This window comes from Suricata suricatta, chromosome 10, assembly GCF_006229205.1.
Source record: "Suricata suricatta isolate VVHF042 chromosome 10, meerkat_22Aug2017_6uvM2_HiC, whole genome shotgun sequence".
In the NCBI taxonomy this organism is placed as follows: domain Eukaryota; kingdom Metazoa; phylum Chordata; class Mammalia; order Carnivora; family Herpestidae; genus Suricata; species Suricata suricatta.
Window position 1 is genome coordinate 105,373,037 of NC_043709.1, and position 23,084 is coordinate 105,396,120.

General features: G+C 36.7%; 1 protein-coding gene across 1 annotated transcript in view; it reads left to right on the forward strand.

Moving 5' to 3' along the window:
- The window catches only part of RAB18 (RAB18, member RAS oncogene family), a 37,590-nt gene extending 16,098 nt beyond the window's left edge, over positions 1–21,492 (forward strand). The window contains exons 3-7 of the mRNA XM_029953841.1: positions 9,054–9,115; positions 15,099–15,171; positions 15,579–15,697; positions 15,770–15,836; positions 19,511–21,492. Coding sequence (XP_029809701.1) covers positions 9,054–9,115; positions 15,099–15,171; positions 15,579–15,697; positions 15,770–15,836; positions 19,511–19,686 — 497 coding nt within the window. The 3' untranslated portion in view covers positions 19,687–21,492. The remainder of the gene's footprint in view (positions 1–9,053; positions 9,116–15,098; positions 15,172–15,578; positions 15,698–15,769; positions 15,837–19,510) is intronic.
- The last annotated feature ends 1,592 nt before the right edge of the window (positions 21,493–23,084 follow it).

Sequence of the window (23,084 nt, forward strand, 5' to 3'; positions counted from 1 at the left end):
GGTAAGGGATAAGGGGGTGATAGTCATGGAGGAGGGCCCTTGTGGGGAAGAGCACTGGGTGTTATATGGAAACCAACTTGACAGTAAACTATAAATAAATAAAAAATAAACTGTAGATTCAATTTCTTTAATAGATTCAGGACTCTTCAGTTATCTATTTTAGTTTTCATTTTGGTAAACTATATCCATAGCACAAAATTAACTATTTTTTAACCATTTTTTTTTTTTGTAATTCAGTGGCATTAAGTACATTTGCATTTGCAACCATCATGACTCTCCCATTTTCTGAACTTTTTCATCACCTCAAACACTAGAAATGCTTTACCAGTTAAACAATAGCTCTCCACTTCCCCCTCAGTCTATGGTAACCTTTATTCTACCTTCTTTCTTTATGAATTTGCCTATTCTAGGTCCCTCATATAAGTAGAATTGTACAATATCTGTCCTTTTATGAGTAGCTTATTTCACTTAGTGTAATGTGTGTAAAGTTCATCCATTTTGTAGCATATATCAGAATTTCATTCCATCTTATGACTGAATAATGTTCCATTATTCAAAACCACATTTTGTTTATCTGTTCATCTGTTCCTGGACACTTGAGTTGCTTCAGCCTTCTGTTGTGAATAATACTGCTGTAAATATTGTCATGCAAGTATCTGAGCTCCTGCTGTCAGTTCTTTTGGGTATATATCTAACCGTGGAATTGCTGCATGATATGGTAATTCTGTTTTTAGCTTTTTGAGGAAAACATCAGACTGTTTTTCACAGTGACTGTACCATTGTACATTTTACTACTTATTCATGTCTTTAATTTCTTCCAGTAGTGTGTTGTAGTTTTCAGTGTATGTCTTAAAACTCTTTGGTTAAATTTATTCCTAAGTATTTTCTTTTTGATGCTATTGTAAGTGGAATGGTTTAAAAAATTGTTTTTATTCCTTATTGCTAGTGTATAGAAATGCAACTAGGTTTTGCATGTTGATTTTGTATCCTGCAACTTTGCTGAATTCATTTATTCTAACAGATAAGATCATGTCATCTGTGAACAGAGATAATTTTACTTCTTCCAACATGGGTGCTTTTGATTTCCTTGCCTTGCCTAATTGCTCTGGCTAGGACTTCCAAAACTGTGGAATAGAAGTAGGGAGAGTAGATGTCCATGTCTTGTTCTTATCTGAGAGGGAAAGCTGTCAGTCCTTCACCAGTGAATATAATGTTAGCTGTGAATTTTGTTCTTAAGTTTATTTATTTATTTGGAGAGAGAGAGCACGCACAAGTGGGATGGGGCAGGGTGTGGGGAGAGAGAGAATATCTGAAGCAGATTCTGCACAATCATCACAGAGCCTGATGTGGGGCACAAACTCCCAAACCTCAAAATCGTGACCTGAGCTGAAGTTTTACACTTAACCGATTGAGCCACCCTGGCGCTCCAGCTATGAGTGTTATATAGCCTCTATCATGTTAGGGAAATTTTCTTCTGTTCCTAGTTTGTTGAGTGTTTTTATCATAAAAGGATGTTAAGTTTTGTAAAAATCCTTTCTGTCATGAATTGAGATGACCATGTGTTTTCCACCCCCTTCTTTCTGTTAATGGGATATATTACTTTGATTTGCTTATATTCTACCAATCTTGTATTATGGAAATAAAACTCACTTTATCATGGTGTGTAATCCTATGAATAGGCTGCTAAGTTAAGTTTGCTAGTTATTGTGCTGAGGATTTTTGCATCAGTATTCCTCTGGGATACTGGTCTGTCGTTTTCTTTACTTGTAGCATCTTTGTCTGGCTTTGGTATCAGAATAATGCTGAAATGCCTCATAGAATGAGTTTGGAAGTGTTCCTTTCTCTTCAGTTTTTGCAAAGTGAGGAGGATGGTTATTAACTCTTTAAATGTTTTGTGGAATTTATCAGTGAAGCCATCTGGTCTTGGCCTTTTTTTCTTGTTGTTAGGAAGTTTTTGATTACCGATTCTGTCTCTAGTAGTTATGGGTCTCCTCAGATCTTCTTTACAAGCCCGTTTTGTCAATTGTGTGTTTTTTGGAATTTGTTCATTTCATCCAGGTTGTATCTAATTTGTTGGTGTATAATTGTCCACAGTATTCTTTTAGTAGCCTTTTCCCCCCTTGTAAAAGTAATAGTAATGTCCCCACTTTCATATCTGAGTTTTGTAATTGGAATCTTTTGTTTTTTCTTAGTCTAATTAAAAGCTTGTCTGTTCCGTTGATCTTTTAAAAGAAAAACAACCCTTGGTCATTGATTTTTCTCTATTGTGTATCAGTTCCCCATATCCTTTATCTTGGTTCTGATCTTCATTATTTCCTTCTTTCTGTGGTTTGCTCTTCTTTTCTAGTTCTTCAAGGTATAAAATTAGGTTATTGATTTGAGAGAATTCTTTTCTTATAATGTAAGTGTTTATAGCAATAAATTTCCCTCTTAGTGCTGCTTTTGCTATAAGTTTTGGTGTATTGTATTTTCATTTGTATAAAGGTATTCTATAATTTCCTTTATGATTTCTTCTTTGACCTTTTGGTTGTTGTTTAAAGGGTGTTATTTAATTTGCACATGTGTGTGAATTTTCTAGTTTTCTTTCTATTACTAATTTCTAGTTTCATTCCATTGTGAAAAAAATACTTCATATGATTTTAGTCTTTTACAATGTATTAATAGTACTTGTAGACATAGAGTCTGTCCTGGATGATGTTTCATGTGCACTTGGGAAAGCTGTTTACTCTTTTGTTTTATGTTTATTTATTTTAAGAAAGAAAGAGAGAGATGAGAATAGGAGAGGGATAGAGTGAGGAGAGAGAATCCCAAGCAAGCTCTGCACTGTCAGCAGAGAGCCCAACATGGAGTTGGATCTCACAAACCGTGAGATCATGACCTGAGTTGAAATCAAGAATCGGACTCTTAACTGAATGAACCACCCACGCATCCCCCAAACTGTTTCTTCTAATGTTTTGGGTAGAATGTTCTATTGGTTCTTACTGATTTGTGTTGCCTTTCAAATGCTCTATTTCTGATTGGTCATCTATCTGATTGTTGTATCCATTATTGAAAGTGGTGTATTAAAATCTGCAAGTAGAGGTGCCCCTGAGTGGCTCAGTCAGTTAAGCTTCTGACTTTGGCTCAGGTCATGATCTCGTGGTTTGTGGGTTTGAGCCCTGTGTTGGCCTCTGTGCTGACAGCTCAGACCCTGAAGACTGCTTCAGATTCTTTGTCTCCCTCTCTCTCTGACCCTCCCCGCTCATGCTCTGTCTCTGTTTCAAAAATAAATTACATTGAAACATTAGGAAAAAAAACCCCTCCAACTACTACTGTATTTCTTCCTTCAATTATGTGAATGTTTGCTATATATATATTGGGATCTTTTCTTTTGTGCATATAATTGTTACATCTTGATGAATTGACCTTTTTATCAATATATTTTGTACTTTGTCTTTTGTAATAGTTTTGACTTAAAGTCTATGTTGCCTGATACTAGTAAAGTAAAGACACTCCTATTCTTTCTTGGTTACTGTTTGCATGGAATATCATTTTCTGTCCTTTTACCTTCAACTTAAATGTGTCTCAGGCTTAAAAGTGAGTCTCTTGTAGACAGCATATAGTTAGATCTTACTATATATATATGTATTTAGATATTACATATATATATATATACACATTTTGATAATCTCTTCAACATAATTACTGATAAGGAGGGATTTACTACTGACATTTTGCTATTTGTTTTCTTGTGTGTCTTACAGAGTTTTTGTCCCTTATTTCCTCACATTACTGCCTTCTTTTCAGTTTAGTTGACTTTTTATAGGGATATTTTTATGTATTTTGTTTGTGTTCTATTTCTTTTTGAGTCAGTTCTGGTAGTTTTTAATCTTTTGAGGAAATTGACATTTTATATGAATTGTCAGATTTATTGGCATGAACTTATTTATAACATTCCTTCAGTTGACCTTGGTACAGTCTGTAGTGATGGTAATTTTTGTCTTTGTTTCTCTTGATCATTTTGACCTAGACTTTATTGATTTTTTTCCTTACATAACCAGATTTTGGTTTCATTGACTTAAAATCTTTATTTATTTTTGAGAGAGAGAGAGAGAGAGATAGAGAGAGAGAGAGAGAGTGTTAACAGGGGAGGGGCAGAAGAGAGAGGAAGACACAGCATCTGAAGCGGGCTCCAGGCTCCAAGCTCCAAGCTATCAGCACAGAGCCAGACGTGGAGCTTGAACTGACAGAGTTCATGACCTGAGCCAAAGTCAGATGCTTATCTGACTGAGCCACCCAGGCACCCCTTGTTTAATTAATTTTTTTAAAAAATTATTTTGCAGGTTTGATTTTTATCAGTTTCTGATTTGAACTATATTATTTCCATTTTTCTGCTTATTTTCTGTTTTATTTGATTTTTAAATTCCTTAATTTGGAAGCTGAGGTCACTCATGTGAAATAATTTTTTCTTTTCTCATATGGTAATTTAGTGCTAATAAATTTTCCTGTGTTGCTTTAGTGACATCCCACAAATTTTGATACATGTTTTTCTTTTCACTCAAAATGTTAGTTTGAAATGCTTCCTAATTTCCATTTGAGCAGATTGTTATGATGTCCCTTAATACCAGTTTTCATCATGCTTCTGTGGTTGGGGTTCATTGGGCTTTTTTGATCTGTGGGTTTATCCTTTTTATTAATTGTGAAAAATTTGGGGCCATTATTTTTTCAGATCTGTCTTTTGACTTTCTACTTTCTTGTTTGTCCACTATAGTCACTTGCCCATTGAAATTGTCTCACAGATCACTGATGCCTTCTCATTTTCTTTGAATTGTCTTCTCTCTGTGTTTCCTTTTGGATAGTTTCAGTTGCTGTGTCTTCATATTCACTTATATTTTCTTCTGGACTGTTTAATTTTGGCTGATCTATCCCATGTATTTTACATCTCAGAGATTGTCATTTCATCTCTAGATGTTTGATTTGGGTCTTTTTATATTATTTTTATTATTTTTTTAATATTTGTTTTTGCGAGAAGGAGAGAGATACAGTACAAGCAGGGGAGGGGCAGAGACAGGGACAGAGAATTTGAAATGGGCTCTGTGCTGACAGCAGAGTGCCTGATGTGGAGCTTAATCTCAAAATATGAGAATAGGGGCGTCTAGGTGGCTCAGTCAGGTTGAGCATCTGGCTTTGGCTCAGGTCATAATCCCATGGTTCATGGGTTCAAGCCCCACATCAGGCTCTGTGCTGACAGATAGCTTAGAGCCTGGAGCCTGTCTTCAATTCTGTGTCTCCCTCTCTCTCTGACCCTCCCCTGCTCATGCTTTCTCTCTCTCTCTCTCAAAAATAAATAAAAATTAAAAAAAAACAAAACACCATGAGAACAGTTTAACTGACTGTGCCACCCCAGGTGTCCCGATTTGGGTCTTTTTAATCTCCCATGTCTACTTTTTCAACATGTGCTGTACAGTTTAATTTCCTGTTTGCTAACTCTAACATCTTTGTTACTTCTGAGTCAGTTTCTGTTGATTACTTTTTCTCCTTTTTATAAGGCAGGTGATTCCATTGATATGGAGGTGTGCCTTAAAGATTACCTTAAAAAAAACTGATTTAAGTATTTAATAAAAAGTGCAAGCCCAAATGAACAATAAGAAAAAAAGCCAAAATGATAGTTCTTCTGTGAATTTTGTGATTTATAATAAGAAATATATATTTGGTTTCTGGCACAGAGCTTTTAAAACTCTTTGCTTTTCTTAACTGGTCAGAGCAGTCTTCAGTTTTTCATTAAGAAGCCTCTTGCAAGCACACCTGAGTGTATGTTAATACTGTGGCTTCTGGAAAGCCTTTAAGTGTGGAGGCTGGTTGCTTAGAGAGGGGTTGAGATTTTCAGTCCTACTGTGTTTTCCCCTACCCCAGGGAGGGGAGAGGGGACTGGGAGATTTTGTTATCACTGAAGGCCAATACTGATTTAATCAATCATGCCTAAATAATCAAGCCTTCATAAAAATGCTAATGAGGATTCTGTTTTGGCAAACACCTGGAAGTTTGGGGAAGATAGCATGCTTGGAGAGGGCATGGGAGCTTTGTGCTCCTCCCCCTTATCCTACCTTATTTATCTTTTCCATGCGGGTTATATCCTTTTATAATAAAATGATAGTTGAGTAAATAAACTGTTTTCTTGAGTTGTGTGAGCCACAGATTAATCCAGTCAAGAGAGAGGGCATTGTGGGGACCTCTGGTTTATAGCCAGGTAGTTGGAAGCCCAGGTAACAACCTGGATTTCAGCTGGCCTCTGAAATGGAAGTGCAGCAATCTTATATGACTTACCATTAGTTAGCCCTGACCCTGTGGGATCAGAATTGAATTGTAGGACACTCGATGTCCCTGCAGAGTCAGAGAATTGCTTGTGGGAAAACACCTCACAATATCTAGTCACAGAAGTGTTCATTGTTGTAATAGAGTAGAGGAGAAACAGGAGTGTTTTTTTCCTAGATGTTCTGCTTTTGGTATGAGCTCCTTGTCATCCACATGGGGAGGTTGAAAAGATAGTTGTTGTTTTTTTGTGAGAGAGAGAGAGAGAGAGAGAGACAACATGAGCAGGGGAGGGTCAGAGAGAGAGGGAGACACAGAATCTGAAGACAGGCTCCAGGCTCTGAGCTGTCAGCACAGAGCCTGACGCAGGGCTCAAACCCGTGAACTGCGAGATCATGACCTGAGCCGAAGCCGGACGATGAACTGACTGAGCCACCAGGCTTTAAATCATTCTATTCTTTAAAAAAGAAAAAGAAAAAGAAAAAGATAGTTTAATCAAATCTAGTAAGAAGTTGGCAAAATCAAACTCATTAAAAAGATTCTCACTGTGGCCACCAATACAAACAAACTAAGAGCCACTTGTAAAACAGAAGAACCAGACTTGGTGAAGAAGCAATTTGAGCATATGAAAGCTAAAGAGCTCAGTATCAGCCTGTGACATTCCCCGGAGGAACCAAGGAAGGATGAAATGGGGACTTGAAGGGTCTGGATCCAGATGAGGTACACTTTCAGGCTACCTGTATGAGTATTGTTTCCTAAGGATGTCATCTGTGACTTTCAAAACATCTCAGAAGAGTAACTTGGGGACTGTTATTAACACATAAATTATATATATGACAGAGACCATCATTAGACTGCTGTGTAACATGAAAAACAGGAAATTGTAAAAGAGATAGAGGAGATTGGGAGAGAGAAGGTAAACAAACATTTTCCAACAGTGAGTATCTTTTCTTGGGTAGACTAATTAGCTGGTGTCTAGCAAAAAGGCCAATGTGCTCTTGAACATGTCTGGAGTAATTAGGGGAAAAAAACTTTTCTATTCTCTGAAAAACTGTGAGAATTTAACTGTAGAGTATGTATGACACATGATCTCTCTATAATGTCTACCAGTGGCCTCAATTTATTTTAGTACCTGCACCAAGTCACAGCCATTTCCCTCATTTGAATTTTCTCAAGTTTTGTTTTTAAAACAATATGAATAAAATGGAAATAATTTTATATATTTTTTCATAAATGGCAAAGCATAATACTTCTTTATCTAGAAACATGGTGAATATAAAATTATTTAATAGGAGATTTTTTTGTTTGTTTAACTGCAAAAGAAACTTCACACTTTGGTTTTCCCTTAGGCTATGTAATTGCCACTGTCCTTTAATTGCCCAGGATTCCAGGTTTGGCTTTATCAGCAACTTTATCACCCTAGCCCAAAACACCAAACTTTTTTTTTTAATCATTGGGATTAAAGAGCTGGTGTAATGTACATCTTGAAGGGTATATTTATTATCTAATGTATGTTTGTAGCGGATCACCAGCAGTCATCCAGGAATTACTAATATTGCTCTATACTGGTGATAGGTGTTCTAGTAAGTAGTATATGAGGGTGCTGTTCATCTTAGTTGTGCTGTTCTGAATTAATTGTGATAAGCTAATATCTTTTGAAACTTTCTTTGCGAGCTTTTTTTATATATATATATTTTTTAATGTTTTTTATTTATTTTTGAGAGACAGCACACGAGCAGGGGAGGGTCAGAGAGAGAGGGAGACACAGAATCTGAAACAGGCTCCGGGCTCTGAGCTGTCAGCACAGAGCCTGACACGGGGCTCAAACCCACGAACCATGAGATCATGACCTGAGCCGAAGCCAGACGCCCAACCAACTGAGCCACCCAGGCGCCCCACTTTGCAGACTTTTTGAGCTAATACTTTCCCTCTGGCTAGTGGGGTAAACTGCACATTAATTTTGATACTGTTTAAAGACATAAGGGCAGTTACTGTTCATTTAAGTTAGATGGCATGTGTCAGCTCCTTTTTCTGGAAAGGGAGAGGTTTTTGGGGGGCGGCTGCTGTAGTAAAACCTTATGTGTCTTCTTATGGAGCTCTTCTCTTTATACAAATTAGTACTTACAGAAGATTTTCATAGCACTTTGAGCACTCCTCTTTGACTTAGGAAGATTCTTAGTGGATTGGGGCAGATGTTTTTATGTGTAAACTCCCCTTTTGCAATTATGCAGTAGCAAGTGATCATGGATAAAATTGTATAGAACAAATACTATTTGTTAGTATAAAAACAAAACAAAGAACTCATAAGACCAGGAATAAGGGGACCTTTTATTATATTTTTACCGAGATGCCTACAGTCGGAATCTGAGTTAGGGGATTTGCTGGCTGTGGACAGCACTCTTGATAATGCAATGTAGATGCTTTGGAGCCCCTTAGGAAATTGCCCTGATACAGAGTCAACCCTAAGTAGTCTTCTCTACATTAGCACCATGAATTCCAGCACTTGGCTTTTAATGTGCATCGTTAATCACCACATTGAAGCAAGTACAAGTAGGTGAGTGTTTGAATTCTGCAAGCATTTAGCATTTGGTTTTCATTTATCCTGATTAAATCTTAAGCTGCTGAACTTGAGTGATACTTTTTTTAAAATTTCACATCCTTAACTCTAAGAATTAAGAGTTTTCAGTTTTCTGGTTTTCTTGGTAGTTGATTTTAAAAGTATTATTTTACTGGGATTCTTACTAATATTTTCATTTTTTTTCAAGGTGTTGACTTTAAGGTGAAAACAATTTCAGTGGATGGAAATAAGGCTAAACTTGCAATTTGGGTAAGAGTTTTAAAAATGTATTTAAAATAAGTATTCAACTTGTACTTTTTAAAGAAGCAGAAATTAATGTATGCAGAGTTCTAGTAGAGGTTAAATAAACAATTTATATTAAATATTTTTTGGGAAATTTGGTGTTTGATTAAGGATAAAAATAAATAGTATGTCTTATAATTGGATATGAGATAGACTTGTTTTAATTAAAATTTTAAAATATATAATCCCTTAATATCTAAAAGCAAAATAAAGTATAGAAAAATCATGTTGTCTGCCAGAGAGAATTACTGTTCTTGAATGTGTTTCTTTAAAGTTTGAAGAAGACAGTATAGACTCAGCTAACACCAAGGCAATTATTTGGAAGAAAGGGATGAAGTGATAGGAAAAAATATTTTTCATGTTTGTTGGTATAAATATTTATAAAATTTGAGCTTGCCAACTTTGGATTTATTTTTTAACACTGATTCCCAGTCTTTTTTTACTTACTGGCTTCTTTTTATCTGCCTGTGAATCCAAACATTCTGATACATATTGTTTTCCTAACTAGACCTTTTCATGATAGTGCTGACCAAATAAAGTTGCATTAACTGCCAAAAACATCCAAGATGCTCGGTGTCTATGTCCGCTCATCTTTCCCCCTCCTGTCCACCTACCTACCTACCTACGTATGCGTTTACCTACTTCAGTATCTCTATCTAAATGATTGCTAATAAATATTTAACATATTAAATATATTACATGTATAATTTATAAAAATATACTCTTATGTATCTGATTCCGACATATATTATAATTAAATATAAAAATCCATTTTCATTACATGTAATGATATTAGAACTGGTCAGCAGTCATTACATGAAACATACTCCAACATTGTGATTAAATAGTAAATGGGCATCAAATACAGACTGAAATGACAAATTTTCATGCACTGTATGATATGATTCATCTTCCTGGCATTCTCTGAATGGCCTAATATTTCTAACACACATTTTATCCTAAATAACTAACTGTGTGTGTCTTATGTTTTTCTGTTACATTTTTTGTAACATACAGTACTTTACATGATTGGTTGCCTATTTGCCCCTTTCCCTGAAATATAATTATGTTATCAGTCAAAATAGTAATGTCTAACAGAAAACAATTTGGCAAATGTTGGACTAGGCCAGAGTAAAATATATTGAACAGTTTAATTCAGAATGCTGGCTTCTTTCTGTACAAAAGTGAGGCCTGATTTTCCACATGCTTTTCATGGTCGATTTATGACTTCTTTCTGCTCTTGCTATTGCTTTGTGAGATATGCATATTAGAGTAGAGTCTGAGGCTTCATGGTTTCCATGAGATCTTTCTTCTATGCAAGAGGTTTTTCAGTTTAGTTTCTGAAAAAGAGAGAGAATGCATGCATGGGTGTACATGCAAGTGGGAGAGGGGCAGAGAGCAAGAATCTCAAGCAGGCTCCATGCCCAGTGAGGAATCTATGCAGGGCTCAATCTCAAGACCATGAGATCATGACCTGAGCCAAGATCAAGGGTTGGAACCTTAACTGACTAAGCCACCGAGGCACCCCAATACAGAAGAGTTTTTGTTTGTTTATTTTTAATTTACTTTTTAGTTTTTGTGTAATAAAAGGTTGGCAGTTATTATTGAGGAGACATCTTTATCGCAGATATTTTTTAAATAAGAGAGACTCTACCTACCCATAAAGATAATAGAGGCTCAGGGAACCTACGTGGCTCAGTTGGTTGAGTGTCTGACTCTTGATTTTGTCTTTGGTCATGATCTCACAGTTGTGGGATCCAGCCCTGTGTCAGGCTCTGTGTTGAGTGTGGAGCCTGTTTGGGATTTTCTCTCTGTCTCTCTCTGCCCCTCCCCCACTAGTGTGCGCTTGCTCACTCTCTCTTGTACTGTCTCTCTCAAAATAAATAAACCAACATTAAAAAACAAAGGCTCATAATGCAGGCTCATTCTAAAAAGGATTATTGAAATAATAAGTAAATAGAGAAGAAAATTAATCTTTAAGCAATGTCTACATTCTAGTGAATATCCTTTAAGATATATAGTCACATACACACTATTATACATGTGTATTTGTAGTTTTCCAAAAGAAAGGATTACCTCTTATGTTTGTTTGTTTGTTTTTTGCCTATTTGTCCTCTTGATCCCCACCTCTATGTACAATTTTTTGTGTTAGTGAATATAGAGGTACATTAGTTCCAGTGGCCACCTGTCTTTCATTTTATGGCTGTACCTTAATTTAGTCAATCTTTAGTGAAAAATATTTACATTGTTAATGATTTTTCACCAAAGATCACAGTGCTCTGATGAGCGTCCTAATGTATATATCTATTTGTACTTGTCTAGTTACTTTAGGATATATACCTGGAAGTAAAATTATTGGCCCAATGAATGTGGAGATTTAACACTGATATATATGAAAAAGGTCTTCTATACTATATATTGCCAATCTTTCTCATTTTTGCCTCTCTGAGTAGTAATTTTCATTTATATTTGCATTTGTTTTGATTAGTGAGGTTTTTTCTTACATGTTTATTGATTGCATTTTTAGTGAATTGTTTTTTTATATACATTGCCCATTTTATATTAGCATTCATCTTTTTCATGATTAAAATCTTTATATAATAAAAATATAGCCAGTAAGTAAAGACTGGACATTAGTATTAAAAAATAAATCCAGGGGCGTGCCTGGGTGGCTCAGTCGGTTAAGTGTCCGACCTCAGCTCAGGTCATGATCTAATGGCTCATGGGTTTGAGCCCCCACATCAGGCTCTGTTCTGACTGCTCAGAGCCTGGAGCCTGCTTCAGATTCTGTGTCTCCCTCTATCTGCCCCTCTCCTACTTGTGCTTTGTCTCATAAAAATAAATAACGGTAAAAAAATTTTTTTAAAAATCCGAGGTTGGCAAACTCAGGTTTTAAAAATATTTATACTAACAAACATGCCACATTTTTTCACTCTGTCATTTGTCTTTAAATCTGTATAAATTTAAGATGAATAAATATTGATGTTCTTATGTGTGTTTGTGTAATACACTGTCATAGGCTACAAATATTTTTTTCCAGTTTGTCATTTACCTTCAAATCTTGTTTAGGATGATTGTGTGGGGGTGGTGTGGGCAATGAGGGGAGAGATGTTCTTGTTAGACCAAGGTGTTAGTACTTATATAGTCAGATAGGTTATTTTTCTTCATGAACCTGGGTGTCATCATATTTAGGAAGGCCTTCTCACTCATTAAAAGAAATACATGAATCCATTGTTTGCTCTAATTCTTCCGTGGTTTTATTTATATACATAAAATCAGTTCCCCTCCCACTTGGATCGCCCTCTGATGATTAGTCAAATAGAATAATCAAGTATCTACCTGTTCTCCCTGCTCCTAAAAGTGTCGCGCACATATCATGGCCTACTTGGCACCTCTAATGCTGTTTTTCTTTCTGTCCTGTTCTTGCTGCCGCTCCCCTATTCTAATACCTAGCTTCTCCAGATCCTTCCTAACCCTTCATCCATTTCTATCTTTAATAATCTGTGTTTTCCTCTCACATCCGAGAAGATAATAAGCTCTGCTTTTCTCATCTTACAAAGATGTTACTACAGTTGTTGCAGATTCCTGTCTGGAAAACAAACACAAGCAAAAACCTTAACTTCTGACTATTTAAGCATGTACATTTTATAGTTGTTATAAATCCTGATCTAATACTATGGCACAGGGGTTTGCCCAAATTATCATACCTACTTAGCTGTTTTTATAAGTGAATCTAAAAAATTAAGACTCTAAACAGCTGGACTAACTTAAATATTTGTGTACAAAGTGTCAAAATCATGTGCAGTATTTTAATATCAAAACTTTTTTTTTTGCTCTGCACTTTTATTTTAACTAGAATTGCAGTTCTGATTTTTATGTTGTGTTTCATCAAGGCAGTTTTTGAACTTGATTTCAGTGAAGACCAAGGGGAACAAAATTAGTAGTCAAATGCTTTCTCCTAGTTCTGGAATTTAATTTATTGCAGTGTGCATATGGTTTCATTATGCAAGCAGAATTTTTCTTGTATAACAAAAAGTCTTGGTACTAAAATATTTCGTGCTTGGTCCTTGCCGTAACCTATATCAAATTATCCAAATTATAATCTGCTTTAGATAGCAAATGCACCTCACTTTAATCTTTATATTATTTTTTATTTTATATTATTATTATTTTTATTATTTGTTTTATTAAGTTTATATTATTGTTTTTGAAAAGTTGAGTCAGTGTACAGATTGAATAATTTTAAATATCAGAGAGGTTTTGTAAGAAACTTTGAAGCAAAGGGAGTTTCTGTAAAGAGAGATCATTTTTAGTTCATATTTATCTGTTTAGAAGGTTTCATTTTGTTACCTTTTTCACTTCAACATGGCAGGGGTTGGGGGCAGTTTCTACAGTGGTAAGAATCTGGAAGTAAGGGCATTGTAAGCTCATCTGCGGGGGAAAAGTAGTGGAGGTGTAAAGTGGTTTACTTTGAAAGTTATTTTCCTCTTCAGTTTCGCTTCTGGGGCTATAAATTACTCATACACTTCCTAGCTATTGCTCTTGTCTTAAAAGCAGTCTCCATTTTGGTCAGGCAAAGAAAATAATTGCTGGAGCCTGTCACTGCTGGCTTAAAATTCCTCTCCAGTCTTCTAAACCTCTTCGAGGTTATTAACATGTTTTATATCTGAAGGAGCCTCTGCTGTCCCATAGCTAGACACTAATTTACAACCATTGGACTGGCAGCTAAGTTGATGTTTGATTTATATTTTTACTTTTCTTCAGGTTATTGTATATCAGCAGACTGGAAACTTTTTCTTAAAGGCCAGATAGTAAATATTTAGTCTAATCCTAAGGCAGGCATGTGGTAGTACATAAGCGAATGGGCCTGGCTGGGTTCTAATAAAACTTTATTTAATAAACAGGTGGTGGACTGAGGGAGCCATGGTCAACTGTTGTTTTGAATAATCTTAGGTACCTTGAAGCCACAGTCCAAGGATGATAGAAAGAAGACAGAAGGAACCAGGCTCAGAAGTACAGACTTGTTAGTTAGTTTTTTATTTTTTTCCAACAAAAGTTGAGCAACTATCTTGTGGCAAGACTTGCTCTAGGCATAGGGGTTAAACTCGTGATTAAGCAGGCGAGGTCTCCTTCCTCATGAAGCTTAAACTTCCTAGCTAGTGTACATCTTGTTTATCACCCCTGAGATGCTCAGAAACATGTGATAACAAGTGGTTTGGTTTTATGCATTTCCCTAAAAGAAGATACATAGAAAACACTTTAAAAGTTCAACCTAAAAATTGCATACCTAAAATAAGACACTCCTATAATTCTCGTTTAATTGATTCTCTGTTAGAATCACCTGGGAAGATTTTAAAAATATCAGAACCATTCGGGATTGGACCCAGGAATCAGTGTTTTCCATTTTTCAGGAAATTTCACTGTGCATCTAGAGTGGAGAGAACCATGGCTTTCAATGAAATGGGTTTCATGTGTGATAAAAATATTTTTTAAAATTTTTTTATGTTTTTATTTTTGAGAGACAGAGGGTGAGCAGGGGAGGGGCAGAGAGAATGGGAGACCCAGAATCTGAAGCAGGCTCCAGGCTCTGAGTTGTCTTCACAGAGCCTGTTGGGGGACTCGAACTCACAGACTGCAAGATCATGACCTGAGCTGGAGTCAGATGCTTAACTGACTGAGCCACCCAGGCGTCCCTCATGTGTGTTAAAAAAATCTTTCAAAAAAACCTTTCTCCTTAGATGCATTTTTCTAGAGATGAGTCAGTATTAACTAGTTTTATTTTATGTAACACTTGTCAGTAAGAGAATACATTTTATTTAAATTTCAAGTTTTAAATGAGCTTGTGCATGGATATTATTTTTAATAATACTGTTTGACTTTCTACTCTTAACATTAAAGATCTATTATTTATATTTTGTTTTATTTAATAATGACTGACTGTCACTTTTAGGATACTGCTGGTCAAGAGAGGTTCAGAACATTAACTCCCAGCTATTACAGAGGTGCACAGGGTGTTATATTAGGTAAGGTTTTACTTAAAGATACTATTGTTGTTTTGGTATTTTGCCACAGATTTGAATCTAAATGTTTTTTTGTTTTTGGATAAACCTCTTTTATTGTTATGAATGGGAACAGCTATTATTTTGCTGAAACTAATTTTCAGTTACCACACAGGATACAATTTCACCTCTCTCAGTGTGTGTTAATAGAATTGAAGTATGTGTATGTATATGTATTATTGTTGTTTAATACACTTGTTTCTCCCCTCTGGGTCTGTAGGTTATGCATACATATGACGGTTAAGCATTGAAAGCTTAAAAACAGACACGCACTTATAACAATATAGTAATATTGCTCTTAGTCACATATCAGAAAGGTAATGTAACTGCTTCTTATTTTAATGCTTAATGTGTGACCCTTTTTATTTCAGTTTATGATGTCACAAGAAGAGACACTTTTGTTAAATTGGATAATTGGTTAAATGAATTGGAAACATACTGCACGAGAAATGACATAGTAAATATGCTAGTTGGAAATAAAATTGATAAGGTAAGAAGTCTGACACTTGGCATTTCAACTATATTTTAGTAGCTTGTCTTAATCTTTGCATTTCTATTTTAGGAAAATCGTGAAGTCGATAGAAATGAAGGCCTGAAATTTGCCCGAAAGCATTCTATGTTATTTATAGGTAGGTGTGTGAACGTTTATCCTTTCATTATTAATGAGGAATTTTAAAATGAAGTTTCTGCTACATTTTTCTCTTTATGAACTGTAAAATGTATATACTTTGTTCATCATTTTCTTGTGCTGTAAAATCTAACCACAGCGCCAGGTTCATTTTTCCTTTTGTAAAAAAGATAGGATCACATCACATGAAGTCACGCAGGACACAGATCACTTGTCTCTGGGTATAACGGCATTGGGTAAAGCTGGGCACCCAGGGCCTTGGTTGTACCTTGCTGGTCCTAGTGTTGGTAGCAGTGGCACCACCTGGGAGTTTGTTGGAAATGCTTAACTCCAGGCCCAGCCCAGCTTTTCTGAATCAGAATCTGCATTTTAACAAGATCTTCATGTGATTTGTATGCACATTAATATTTGAGAAGCTTGATGAAATGGGGCCTGACCGACTACAGCAGGGGCCAGGTCGGGCCCCACCATTTGTATTGGGACACAGCCATACCTACCTCGTCACGTACATGCTGTCTTTGGCATCATTCGTGCTTCGAGGCAGAGTTCAGTAGTTAACAACAAACCATATAGCATTCAGAGCCTAAAGTATTTACATCTGGCCCTTTACGGAAAAAGTTTGTTGACCCTTGACTCCCTATCTAGAAAAGTGGACTGGCGATATCACTGTGGAGATTTTAACATTTTAGGTGTCCTGAGCCTTGTAGCACATCTGAAACTGGGCCCGAAAGACAGTTTATAAAGACACCTAGTTGATTCTGTGTGAAGCCAGCTTTAGGAATTACTGATTTAGCTATCCCACTGTGTTAGCACCTTTTAGGAATTAGGAATGTAAATGAAAGAAGATCATATATAGATAGAAGCAGGGTGGTATAAGTGGAAGATAATAGGTAAACTTAGAAAGGATTGAATACTGCCTCTTCTGCTTACTTGATAGGTGTCCTTCATTTTGATATATTAGTTCAGTAAACATTTATTGAATGCATACATAACAAAATGGACAAACTCCCTGCCCTCATGAAGCTTACGTTCTAGTAGAGGAAACAGACTTAAGTAAGTAAGCAGTGCAGTGAAGGAAATAAACATTGTAAAGGGAGGGAGTATGATGGGTATAGGAGGAAATTAGGGGAAGTTCTTTGTGATAGTGCCGTTTGAACAAGATCCATCATATGAAGACCTAGAGGGAGAACGTCTCAGGCTGAGAGAATAGCACACATTTCCTGAGGTAGGAACTGGTTTACGTGTTCAGGGGACAGGAAGGGGCTATCCCTTAAACAGTGTGGGCTGAAGGAATAGTGTATGTTGGGGGAAAGGATGGTGGTGAAGGGAGATGAGACCTAAGAGGTCATGTTGGGCATTACAGGATATGGTATGGAAATGGATTTTATTCCAAGTGTGGAAAGCAGCAGAGTTGTGCTGTGATCTGATATTCTTTAAATAGACTCGTTTGTATAGAAAATGTTCCATGAGAAGCAGAAGCAAGAGGCTCATCATTCTCTTACAGTGGCCCAGATGAATAATGCTGTTGGCTTTGCATGTGGAAGCAGTTGTGGGTCCTGAAAAGTTGGCAGATCCAGGGGATATTTTATGATAAAGGTGTCAGGCTATGCTGATAGATGGGGTCTGGAGGGTAAGGAAAGAGCCATCAAGGATAACTCTCAGGTCTTTGGCATGAGCAGATAGGTGGATTGTGCTGCCATTAACCATGTGTGAAAGGCTGAGATAAGAACAGGTTTGGGAAAGGGAGTAGGGAATCAAGAATTCTGCTTAGCATAAGAACGACCCATTTTTCAGATAATGAGTAGACTTGCTGGTCATTGGCGTGCAGGTGGTGTTTAAAGTCATGGAATTGGAGCACCTGGCTGGCTCAGTCGGTTAAGCATCTGACTCCTGAATTCAGCTCAAGTCATGATCTCACAGTTCATGATTTTGAGCCCTGCATTGGGCTTGGAATTCTCTCTCCCTTTCTCTCTCCTCTCCCCTGCTTATGTTCTCTCTTCCTCCCTCTCTAAAAATTTAAGAAAAGAACGAAGTCATGGGATTGTAGTGATGACACACATCAGGAACAAATGGATAGAAAACAGCTGAAAATTGAAGCCTGGGATACTCTCAGTAGTTAGAGGTCAGCAGAAAGAGGAGGTGTCTGCAAACAGGCTGTGAATAATGTGCCCTTGAGAGGAGGAGTGTGAGGAGTGTTCAGTGTCCTGGAAGTCAAAAGTGAACAAAGTATTTAATAAGGAAGAAGGTGATCAGCTGTATCAAATGAGGCAAGATATCAAATACAATGAGGACATTGAATGTGACAAGATAGAGTGTTGGTATTTTTTAAAAGAAAAGTATCAACTGAATGGTGAGAACAAAGCCTAAAAAGAGTACAGTTGACCCTTGAATAGTGTGGGGTTAGGGGTGCCGAGTTGAAACTCTGCATATAACTGTTGACTTCCCCTGAACTGAACTGTTAATAGCCTACTGTTAACCTGAATGAAGATTTATTGGTCAACAGTAAGTTAACACATAGTTTGTATGTTATGTGTGTTACACACCATATTCTTACAACAAAGTAAGCTAGAGAAAAGAAAGTGTTGCCAAGGCAATCATAAGAGAAAATACCTTTACAGTACTATACTGTATTTATGAAATAAAATTCATGTATAAGGGAAGTGCACTGTTCAAACTTGTGTTGTTAAGGGTTGACTGTAGTTTGAAGAAAAAACGTGAGGTAAGAAAGTGGAAACAGCTTATGTAGATAACTCTGGATGACGGGTTTGCTGTGAAGTAGAGACCTGGCTGGCTACGGGAAGGCTCGTGGGCTGGAGGGCGCGAGATCGGTTGCTGGGGCAGCAGTACAGTGACCAGTAACTTTGGCAGGCTTTTTAGCTACTGATGTGATCCATTAGTGGGGGTACATGACTTTTCAGTGACTGAGAAAGGATGGGATCCCAGGAGCGAGAAAAGGGGGTGCTCCTAGATGGCAGCCCCCACATTTCATGCACTGTAACAAGACTGAAGGCAGGGCCTAAGGTTACAAATGCAGGCAGGTTCATAAACCCCGTAGGGGATGACCAGTAGCTCCTGTCAGGGTGCTTTCATTTTTCTTAACATAAAGTTAGGTCATGAGCTGAGATGATGAAGGAATAAGCGAGTCCTCTCAGACAGTGAGAAAGGCAGTTACTAGGGAAAAGTAAGACAGGAGAGAGGGGCTAAATGTGCACATGAGTTTCATGAGCATGAACGTAAAAGGAGACTGGCATCCGTGCTTGTATGTCATTTATCCAACTACCTATGGCTGCTTGGCTGCAGGCACAGAACAACCAGATTGTTCAACTTGGAGCCTAAATTTGTTTATTCTGAAATGGGAATAATAATCTGCTTTGGGGCTGATTTTAAGAGCTAATTGAAAAATTAAGGAGGAACTTTGGCATAATGTATGAGTAGGGTTTTAGAGTGCACCATTCTGTCACAAAATCTTGAGCTTATATACTACTGTTGTTATGATAGAATTCAAATAGCTCAACTTGGGAGGAAATTCACGAATATCAAATCCATGGGGAGAAATTGCTCATTTGTCTCTCTACTACATATTGTTGGCTGATATTATGGCCTAACAATTTCCCAGAAAAACATAGGAATATCACCAGAAAAGAATATTCTATGACATTTTTTCTTGGATTTCAGAGGCAAGTGCAAAAACCTGTGATGGTGTTCAGTGTGCCTTTGAGGAACTTGTTGAAAAGATCATTCAGACGCCTGGACTGTGGGAAAGTGAGAACCAGAATAAAGGAGTCAAACTGATACACAGGGAAGAAGGCCCTGGAGGAGGAGCCTGTGGTGGTTACTGCTCTATGTTATAAACTCTGGGAAACTCCATCTCTTGCATATTTGATCAGATAGTGACATCTTTCTGTATATAAACTCTTTAACTGCTATTTTAGGGACCTTGCAGTTTGCACATATTTGTTTTGTATCATGGCAGTAAATATTTGCAAGAAACCCCACTCATCGGCTTTCCCAGGTAAAATGTTATGGTAAGCATGCAGTTTGCAGTCTACAGTTTTTTATGTAACATAAAATAGGTGTACTTTTATAGTACATTTGATTTTATGATTTACATTTATCATGTGATTAAAAAAAAATCCACCTATCTAGTATATGTTGACACAAGGTCTACTTTGGTCTCCTCTTTGCGTAAATACTCCTATCAATTACTGAATTAATTGGTATATAGAACTCCTAGAACTACTGGGAGATATTCAGGTATCATCAAACCTGGCAAATTTCCTTCAGGAATAACACAGAGCATGATTCCACAGCTTTTGCAGGATGTTTGCTGACAGATTCTCTTTTAGTACTAAGCAAAATTCTCTTTACAGGACGCAGTCCAGGCCAATTTATAATTAAGTCTGTTTGTTCTGATGATGCTTCTGAAATAGCATTGATATGTTAAGAAGTTTAGTCTTACTTTTACATTTTCTTCAATGAGTAGCTCAGTTGCTTAACTGGAGTTTTAATTCTGTGATATGTACATTGGGTTCTGACCCTTTGTGCAGCATTTTTAGTTCTGTGGTGTTTGGCAGAATGGCACTAAGGTTTTCCCTCATTTTGGTTTCAGAAGGATGAGGATAGTGTGTTTATGTAACTCATGTAGTACTTAACCACTTTTAAAACCAACACCTTTTTCCATAAATGTTGATGGTGTTTGTTCAGGTACCTCAATTGTAGCTCGTGTAATGTTTATGAACATCTGTATCTTATGACCTCCCTACATGGCTAGTTGATATTCAAAAACCTATTTCTGTGTTTTGAGGGTTGGGAAAAAAGAACACTAAATGACCGTTTGAGAAAGACCTATTGCTTCCAGATTTTGATGTGTGTGGGAAAATACTGTTGCAATGAAAATCTTGGTAATTTACTGTAACAAGTAGCCAATAGTTTATCAAAACCAACTTGTACAGACTAATAAATCTTTTCCACAGTCTACAGTTTTCTACCCTCTTGCTATTATACATTGCATATTTTTTTCACTCATCTGTTATTTAATTTACATTGATATCTGCTATTTTAAACCCCCAACTAAGTTATTTGTCCTTTCAGGCAGGTTACCACAGTACCTCTCAGTAAGATTTATGATACTAATTTCTGGGTAGAAATACTAATTTGTACAGAGTTGCAAGTGATAGACTTTTTTGGGTCACCTTTGAAATACTTGTGATAGTGGATTTATTTCAAGTTGAATTCTTTCTGAAATGTACACCTTCATATAAGAGAACCTTACGTTCTACTTGGTTCACACTTCTTAGACTACATTACATGTGATTAAAGGTTTTATACATTATATATGTATTTACTAAATATAAAACATTTACTCCTTTACTGTTGGAGAAAGGTAGCTAACATGTACTTAACGATTTGTTTGTGTTACATGAAAGCTGTAGATTTGTGTATTTATGTAGTCTCTGTATTGACAAGACATTTATTTCTTGTGTGTTGCTTTTTGCTCCTTGAGCTATATAATAATCTTTTTGTGCATTGGATTGTCCTGTTGATTTTGGTCAAAATTGGGATACATATGAGTCACTTGCTTTTAAACACTAATTTTGTTTGATTTATATTGTAACCTTTTATAGTTTTTGAAATAAATACAGTCTGCTTTCCCTAGATGCATTTGTGCAGGAAGTATTCTACATTTCCATTACTTTCATCAGCTGAGGAACATCTGAATGTCATCTGCATATAGTGTGACTCAGATTCTATTCTATCATATGGCTCTCACTTTACTATTTTCTTGTAGGCTTATTGTTTCATAGTGGAGGTGTTTGTTTCCCCCCCCCCATTGTTTGTTTATTTTGAGAGAGAGCGAGAGTGAGCATGAACAGAGAGGGGCAGAGAGAGGGAGAGAGAGAATCCCAAGCAGGCTCTGTGCTCTCAGTGCAGAGTCTGATGCAGGGCTTGATCTCACAAGCTGTGAGATCATGAACTGAACCCAAGAGTCAAATGCTTAACTGACTGAGCCACCTAGGCACCCAACAGTGGAGGTTTTCTAAGTGAAGTAGTTATAACATCGAAAACTGGTCACTTAAATAGCTGAAGATTTTGTCAATTTCTTCATTTCCAAATCATTTGGAGAAGTTTAAAAGTACCTTTTGCAGATGATACAAATTAAAACAGTTGGTATATAGTGTTTGGGATTCTAGGAGTACTGACACAGATTTAAGTAAATAAATAAATAAATATTTAATTTATATTTAGAGTCATAGCATTTATTGAAAGCTTCCTTGGTGCCAGGTGCTGTTCTAAGTGCTGGATTATTTCATTAAACCTCACAGCTATCTTAAGAGATTGGTTGGTATACCTATTATGCCCATTTTTAAAATGAGGATAATGAAACCTAGATATGTTAAGAACTCCCCAAAGATCACATAGCTTAATCAGTGATGGAGCTGGATTCCAGTGAAGGCATTTTTTTATAAGTCAGTGCTCCTAACCACTGTTCCTTTTGCCGTGGCTGTTTCCTAGCTTTTTGTTTTAACACAGCAGGGTTAAAAAGGGTTCCTTTGCTTTTTCAGAATCATTCTTTTGCTATTTACTTTATAACCAAGAAATCTGAACTGCTTCTATTAAGTAAATTCCATTGATATAAACTAACTAGGTAAGGCATTTGATGTAAAAGGTAAGGTAGTAGAGTGGGTGTCTTTTAGTTCTCGGCCTTCTCAGGATGGAATGAAAATCCCTGACTTAGGAAAGATACAAAGTCAGAGGACATATGGGACCTTAACTTTTTAATTAGCCCTGATAAAAGAAATTAAATCTGGGAACAGCCTTTTGCTCAAAACTGAAATTTGAGGGAATGTTTTCATTTCAAGTACTTAGTTGCCATATCTAAAGATTCACACTTGGTGTTGACTTTCTAGTTGAATGCAGTGGAATTGAACTTGATTTTGATTCACTGTACTTTGGATACTCAAGAAATATATGTGATTCTGTATAAGTGTGGGACTGGCCCCATAGCTTATAAAAGAATCCTTATATCAGTACTTTTTCTATCTGTGAGATGGCACAGACCTAACCTCATATCCATAATATCCTTAAAGATGTTTTTTTAATTTATTTTGAATGAGAGAGAGAGAGAGAGAGCGAGTATGAGTGAGGGAAGGGCAGAGAGAGAGGGGGAGAGAGAGAATCCCAAGCAGGCTCTGTGCTGTCAGTGCAGAGCTCAATGCAGGGCTTGATCTCACAAATCGTGCGATCACGA